Source organism: Podarcis liolepis (assembly GCF_965112155.1).
Source record: "Podarcis liolepis genome assembly, chromosome: 12".
NCBI lineage: Eukaryota > Metazoa > Chordata > Lepidosauria > Squamata > Lacertidae > Podarcis > Podarcis liolepis.
In genome coordinates, this window is record NC_139563.1 from 43,053,180 (window position 1) to 43,060,895 (window position 7,716).

The 7,716-nt window shown below is 41.1% G+C and overlaps 1 protein-coding gene across 1 annotated transcript in view; it reads left to right on the plus strand.

Moving 5' to 3' along the window:
- The window catches only part of CMC1 (C-X9-C motif containing 1), a 43,819-nt gene extending 37,181 nt beyond the window's left edge, over nucleotides 1-6,638 (plus strand). The window contains exons 3-4 of the mRNA XM_083468663.1: nucleotides 4,288-4,378; nucleotides 5,896-6,638. Coding sequence (XP_083324789.1) covers nucleotides 4,288-4,378; nucleotides 5,896-6,010 — 206 coding nt within the window. The 3' untranslated portion in view covers nucleotides 6,011-6,638. The remainder of the gene's footprint in view (nucleotides 1-4,287; nucleotides 4,379-5,895) is intronic.
- Nucleotides 6,639-7,716: the final 1,078 nt, after the last annotated feature.

Here is a 7,716-nt window from a genome sequence, read left to right on the forward strand (position 1 = left end):
TAAAAGTAAGAGGTGCAGCGCTTTTGGACTTGAATCTAGTTAACATTTGTGTAGCTAGTCTTTTGTAGCTTCTCTCTCCCCCCCCCCCCAAGTATTTGCGGGATTTAAAAGGATTTGGGATACAGAAGCCAGCAATTAAGCTGTGCGATACATTCGCATGGTAGGATTCTTATATCCCCGTGCCTGCTCTCCCTCCCCATTTCTTTTCCTTTTTAGTTAGCATTAACAACATTAAAACCATATAGCTGGAAGCAGTTTTATCACTTTGTAATGATGCTTCCTGTGTGCTTGGCCACGGCTGTGTGTAGCTCAGGCAGGGCTGCTCAGAAGCTGGGGTGTGCTCTCTGTAGCAGTTCAGGCTCCGTTCACTAGGACATCACACCTTTAACCAACTGAAGCTGGTGAGCTAACAAGTGAGAGGGACCTCCTGTTGTCTTCGGCTTTTATTTTATTTGGTGTGCATGTGGGTGTATTTTACTTCACAGCTTTCAGGGGGAATGATTGCAAAAGGAAGAAGAAAAGCTGGCCACTGCCAGTGGGAAAGCAGAAATCCAATTGCTCCCTAGACCAAATGTTAAGCCCGAGAATCCCATCAACATTTTTTACAGCTTATTATATCCACTGTGTTTATATGAAATGAGAGAAACAGTGTATATCTAGGATACACATTATATTTTAAGAGCCAGATGTGAAATGCAGGGCTTCAACGTTTTTAGGTTACTAGATTCCTTGATCTTGCTTTTGGTTACCAGCACAGAACTTTGACATGTCTAAATGCAGAGCACACAGGATTGTCACTGAAGAAAATGCATTTTACTTTTGACAATGCAATCCCAAATCTGTTTACTCCAAAGTAAGACCTACTACACTGAATCTGAAGAAGTGTGCTTGCACACGAAAGCTCATACCAAGAACTAACTTAGTTGGTCTTTAAGGTGCTACTGGAAGGAATTTTTTTGTTTTGACTATGGCAGACCAACACGGCTACCTATCTGTAACTACACTGAATCGGGTTTACAACCAGCTAAAGCATATATAGCATAGCAGCCTGAGTTTATTAACTCATGCATTCATCAGTTGAATTTGCATATACAAAAGAACAACTGTACTGAAGAAAAAAGCATCCTTTACTCCTTTTTTGGGATGATCTGCATATGATCGTAGCAGGCACAATCTTATTATGTATGCCACTTAGAGATATTTTGATTAAGCAGTATATGACATCTTAGAGGCATTCCTTATTGTAGGATGCCCCTCACTGAATGATGTTGGACTACATCTTGATATTAATCCTTTACCATTGGTCATGCTATCTGGGGCTAATGGAGGACTTGGGAGTTCAATGACATCTAAAGGTCCATAGGTTTCTGATCCCTGCCTTACTGCGTGTGTGTGAGAAATGTCCTGTAACTCGGTGCTTGCCATTTTCAGTGTTTATGCAGACATGCAATTTTTAAAAATAGATCTTTTTAACCCAATGCCCAATTAAGCAGGTTAACAGTTTTCATTGATCAGAAGTGCTCTTTATTTAAACTATCCCCTTAAACACCAGAGCTCTCATTTATATTCCGGATTCAACACTGATCAGAACTATTGCAAGCCCACTAGGAGACCGAATATGTTGGAGTTCCTTTTTCAGAAATTTCCTGGAGGATAAATAATACCACTCTTGCCATCTGAGCACTTCTGGCTTCATAGAAGATGCCAGGAGTGCTTTTTTGCACGCCAGAAGTCCTGGGTGACAACCATACGAGAGCTGGTCACCTTCTGGATTTTGCATATGGCAAAATACATGTGTGTGTTTATCGCACGTCACGAGGCACAATGGGCTTTCAGACACGGAGGTTGTATCTGCAAAAGAAAACAGGCTTGCGTGAAGTGGTCCATCGGAATCAGCGGTGCAAAATGCTAATCAAAGTCTAGCTGTGTTATCACACGGGCCCTGACTTGTTGAAAGCAGTATGAAAAGGAGAAGGGTTTCACCTCCTGAATTTGTTACAGAATAAATACTGTTTCATAAATAGTTTAGTAGTATTGAAGATCACTCCCAAGTATGAGCAGTGTTAATTTGTTACACAGTGCGAAGCGGCGGGGGTGGGGTGGGGGAGCCTAATTACAACCTTGTTGCTAAACAAGTGAGAAAGACCTTACAAAAAGCTCAAGGCAGCAGGCCAGGAGTGGCTAAGCTTGAAGATCAGAGCGGTCACCGAGTGAGAAAATACTTCTCCACGAAGGCTTGTTTTATGCTCCACTATTACAATCAGGTATTATCGGTGACTTGGACAGCTTCCCAATGCAAATTTTAATGGCTGGAATAATTTGATGCATTTGGAGAGTACTGATAAAACAGCCTAAAACACACACACACACACACACACACACACACCATCAGAACAATGGAGCCCTTCTCTCCTCCCCTTGTGCTCCTGCACTTGTGGGCTTCCCATGGGCATCTGATTAGTCACTGGGAGACCAGGACCAGGTGGGGCATTGGTTTTATGCAGCCGGGCTCTTCTTACATTCATATGTTTTCAGTGCACCAATGTAGTGACGGCCGAGTTTCTAGTCATTTGAAGCTGAGCAGCACCAGGGGTTGATCACCAGGCAGCCTTGAGACCTGCGGCTACTGCTGGAAGATAAAATCCCTCATGAGCACAGTTTGGCTGCTTCCCTACCTCAGCATGGGAAAGTGATATTATTTAGCGAGACTATGTGGCAGGCAATATCTGGCTGAGCTTCCTGGGAAGGGTTAGAGGAACTTTGTGGAGTTTTCCCCATGTGGCTGAAATGACTGACAGAATCCGAGACCAGGGGAAAGAGACGGCGGAAGAAGATTGGAATAAATTTAAAATTTATCTTAAAAAATATTGCAAAATTAATGAATGTTAAAATGTTGTGGTTACATAAAGTAAGGGATTACAGCTATAAAAGATTAAGTAAAAGAAAAGAAAAGGAAAAAATTGGATAAAATTAAGGGGAAGGATTTGCTGAAATAATTTTGGGAATTGGAACGCAGAAAGGGGAGGTATGGGGAAGTCGATGAAGTAAGTTTAAGAAAAAAGGAGTTGAAATTATACATGTTTGTTCGTTACTGTATGTATATTTTTGTACTGTGTGTATTGTATGTGTTTTTAAAAATTTGTGAAAATTTAATAAATATTTATTTTTAAAAAAATAGGGTGATGGGAGGGTATTACAATACTGTGCACAGGGTTTTAAAATGTCCACCACAGCTAGCCCCTTTCAAGCCCTCTTCCACTACTATCCTAGCAGAAGCTAGCACAATCAAAAGGTCAGGCTGTGTGCATGTATAGCCTACACTGTGTTTATTATTCATCCAGGCTGAGGAAGATTTTATACCAAACCCATTTGACATAGAACAGCTGGTTTATTGGGGCAATATGAACTGCTTTGTTTCGGCCTCAATATAAATGTTGCTTTTTGTTTTGTTTTGTTTTGTTTTGTTTTCTTGAACTATTTTGGGACATGTAAGTTTAGTCCATTTTGTATGGAATATTACATCACATTGTAATAGGAGCAACTTCGTTGTAACAGTTAAATTGATAAAACTCGCGGTGCAAAGATGGAGAAGAGTAATTTACTAGCAAATGAAGGTGGGGTGCGTGTTGTTGTTGTTTTAAACACTTCTACATGCTGTACTGTGGAACAGTCCTTGAGATTGTACATTAGCAAAACTGCTTGTTTGAAAATTATCTAAATCTTCCTGCACATAAAGGGGTTGGCCATTGGGCAAATTGTTATGTAATATGTATAGTAGTGAAGGAGGAGATGGTATTCAATCTTTTTCTTGAATACACTGGGGATAGGCATTGTCATCAGATTCTCCCTTCATCCCTCACCATTGGCCATACTGACAGGGGCTGGTGGAAGTTGGACTTCCAACATCTGAAGGAAGGGTCACAGGTTTATCGCCTCTGATGTAAAACTTTATTCCTCAATCAAGCCAACATCCCTGTAGTCCAATACTGTCTCTAATACTGTGACCAGTCAATAGCGCAAAAACACTCTACAGTATTACCGGTATTGAAGAGGTACCATTGGAGCATTCTGCTTTAGTGCACAAAGCAGTTTTCAAACAATGTTTGGGGTGATAGTTGTGTGATAGACCTCTGTCATTTTTCAGAAACTTAAGTACACTACTGTGCTGAATGTGTACTTTGCTGCAGTGAAGTTCTATTAGACTACTGATAAAGAGCAAGGGTCACAACCTATTTACACTTGACATGTTATTCAGTATAACCCCAGTTGTCCCAAATTTTGTTTCAGCCTTCACCAAATGTTGCCAGGATTCAGGCATTCTGATGGTGGTAAAATGCAGAGAAGAAAATGCAGCCCTGAAAGAATGCGTCACTGGCTAGTAAGTACAATGCATGGAGATAAGTCCACACCAAGCAATAAATTAAAGGAAGAGTAATCTAATACCATCTTGCTCTCTCTCTCTCTCTCTCTCTCTCTCTCTCTCTCTCTGTGTGTGTGTGTGTGTGTGTGTGTGTGTGTGTGTGTGTGCTAATTTAGAAGAGGACTAAAAATAAAGTGGTCTCTAAAAGCTGACAAGATAGATCATCTTAGTCTCAATAGGTAGTATATGATACAAAATCTAGATGTATCTATACTAGCATAGCTAGTGCTCTTTTTTGTAACAAATGAGATGCAAGTACTCTTTTACATTTAGTGTCAGGTGTGCCAGCACAAAATGGCTGCTGTGGCAAGCAAAAAAAAAAGTTATTCCATACTACTTAGTACTTAAAAAAAATATGCCCTGCGTATAACTTGTATGGGCTGTTACCCTTCTGGTTCACTAACTTGATAAAGCATCTACCTAGGTTATACCATTGCATCTTCTGTCACATTAAAAAGCTTGAAGACCCAGTCCTATGATGAAAAGTTTAGGCTGGAGAAGAGAGGATTACGAGGTGATATGACAACCATTTTCAGATATTTGAAGGGATGCAACGTAGGATGCAATTGTACGTTGCTTCAGGGTGTAGGAACTGAACCAATGGGTTCACATTACAAGAAAGGGTTTTTCGACTAAACATTCGGAGGAACCCCCTGGCAGTGTGAGAACTGCCACTTACAACAGTCAGAGAGACTTGCTTGGAAAGTGATGGAGCATTCCTGCTGTAAGTTTCTAGTCAGTTTTAAGAACAAAGCAGCTATTGTGAAATGCATCCTTCTGCTCCAAGGTTGCCTGTTTTGTTAAGGGGATGCAGGGTTAAATCCAATGTTGTGTGAGCCTTAGTTCCTAACAGCGCCTTCATCTCCCCCCCACCTACACATGCCTAACCCTGTGGGGAAGATTGAGGGTGTAATGGAGGGTTGCAAGGCGGAGAATCTGAAGTCTGTGCAAGTGCACAGACCCTAGAATTAACAAGGCAGTACTATTTTTTCTCACGTACTCCTCTTTTCTTATGAGTTTGGGCCATATATTGCATTCTACACCCCTCCCCCATCATTTGTAGCAGGATGAAAAGAGAAGGTCCAACTGCTAAGTATTAGAAGGAAGGTGATTTTCTCTCTCTCTCTCTCTCTCTCTCACTCACACACACACACACACACACACACACACACACCCTTGCAGGCAATTCAACAAGAACTATCAATTTGTGGTTGTGGGGTGTAGGTATCAATGCAGTCTCCTACACACATTTCACACATCTCTGCAACAGCAGGCTAATGAGTTGCCTTCTCTTAAAAATGAGCAAGAAGTAAACACCAGCTATGGTTGCACACTCACACAGAATACCCACCACAGACTCAGTATCGCTGTTGTTGCTTTCCCTGCACCATTTCCTACATGTATTTAAGTAGTTTAGTAACTAAAGTTGAGTAGAGAATGTTAGACCTAATGAACGCATTTTGTCTTTCTTCTAGCTACAATGATCCAGCGTTTTATGAAGAATGCAAGGCTGAATATTTGAAGCAAAGGGAAGAGTTCAGAGAAACAGGAAATCGTCGAAAGCAGCAGAGGCTTCCTACAAGCATGTAGTCAAAGTCTTAAATGTTTTGGCTGACACTTTTAACTTTATATACCTTTGATATCATGGAATTGATCTTACAATCACTTTTCCCTAACCCAGTCTTGCTGAAATAAATGGAGCTTGTATGCTTTCATATTGTAATACAGGAAGCCAGAAGGCGTGATCCTCTGCTTAAAAACCTCAAATGAAAAGTCTTCCAAGGAAGGTAAACTATTCCAGTTCAGTTATACACTTTTATTCACAGTAGAAGCAATTTTCCAGACACCTTAAGCTAAATGTATACTCATTTTTTTCAGGATACCGCATTTATTTCTCTAAAAGCTCTGATGTCATATGTAACATCAGGCATGAGAGCAGGTAGAAAGGGCTGCAGAAAGCAGAATTAGCTGATGGGTGGAGAGTTGACTCTTCAGTTCTGCTTGGGAACTGGCTCGTGTGCCCAAATTCTGCACACCAGCTGATGCTGAAGTATACTGCAAGCCCTGCTCCAACTTACCAGGGATTCGCAGAAGCTGTACTGATTTGTGTATACGCCAAGCATGGCAATCTAATCCTCTTGCCGTCTCTCCACCCTGGTTTTTATTCATAAGGCCATGAACTGTGAAGGAAAATAAAGTCAAGATACATTCAAATGTCCATTGAGGTTTTCCTCCATCTCTTCAGGGGAAGCCCCTTTAATTGGGATGAACTTACTAGCAGGGCAAAAAGGCACTGAGCGTCTTGTTTTGGAGTGCAAATAAGAGAGCAAGAGGATTCGTGTAAAAAGGGGGTGCGGAGCAGCAGCCTCCACATGTTTGAATGCAATACCCATTGTTACCAAGGATTGGCCAGACTGGCTGGGGCTAAGTGGAGTCTTCTGGACAGTCACAACTTTCCTATTTCTGATTTAAAGGAAAGGCGGGGGGGGGGGAGGAATTGTAGAAGTGCAGGATAGGAAAGAGTAAAAGTGCTGTTAACAAGTGGCATGATACTGTAAACCTGACTGCCCAGACAGAAAGTATCGCTATACTAACTACACAAAATAAAAGGTTTGTTTTAACATTCCACTTATTTTTTTTCACCATACCCTAACTTAGTATATTTGTTTCAGTTCAATTCTGTAATGATCACTGGATACGCAGCAAAGCATATTGTTGACCAAATCAAATTTAAAACAAAACTTTCCTAAGTTTTTTTTTTTAAAAAAAAACATCCTGCAACTAACCCATTTGCAGAGGCATCTCTTTCAACACTTCTGGGAATTTCCAACTTTCACACCTACTTCCATATTGATCAGACCGGCTGGATTTGTGTACGAGGCAGCCTTTAGACTTTCTATGGTACCTCAAGGCAGGAAGCCTTTGGTTTTTTAAAAAAGTAGAAAATGCTTAAAGGGGGCAGAGCCTTATTTGTCTAATTGAAGACCTTGCTAAAAGAGCAATGCATGAATGCTTCACAAACTCACAAGTTCCGAAGTGATTTTAAACTCAAAAGTTTTGCTTGGGAAGGGAGGGAGAACTGTGAGAAGCAACTGAATGGCAAATTCAGATTACAGCCATTCTTCCCCTGCTAAAAGCTACTGGTTTTCCTCCTTAAGTTAGCCCCATCTTTTTTATTGCTGTATCCCACAGCAGTGTAAAAAGCCATAGGAAGTTGCCCTTATGCTAAGTCAGGACACTTATCCATCCACCCACTGTTATCTATGTTGAACAGCAGCAGATACCAAGGGGGGTGC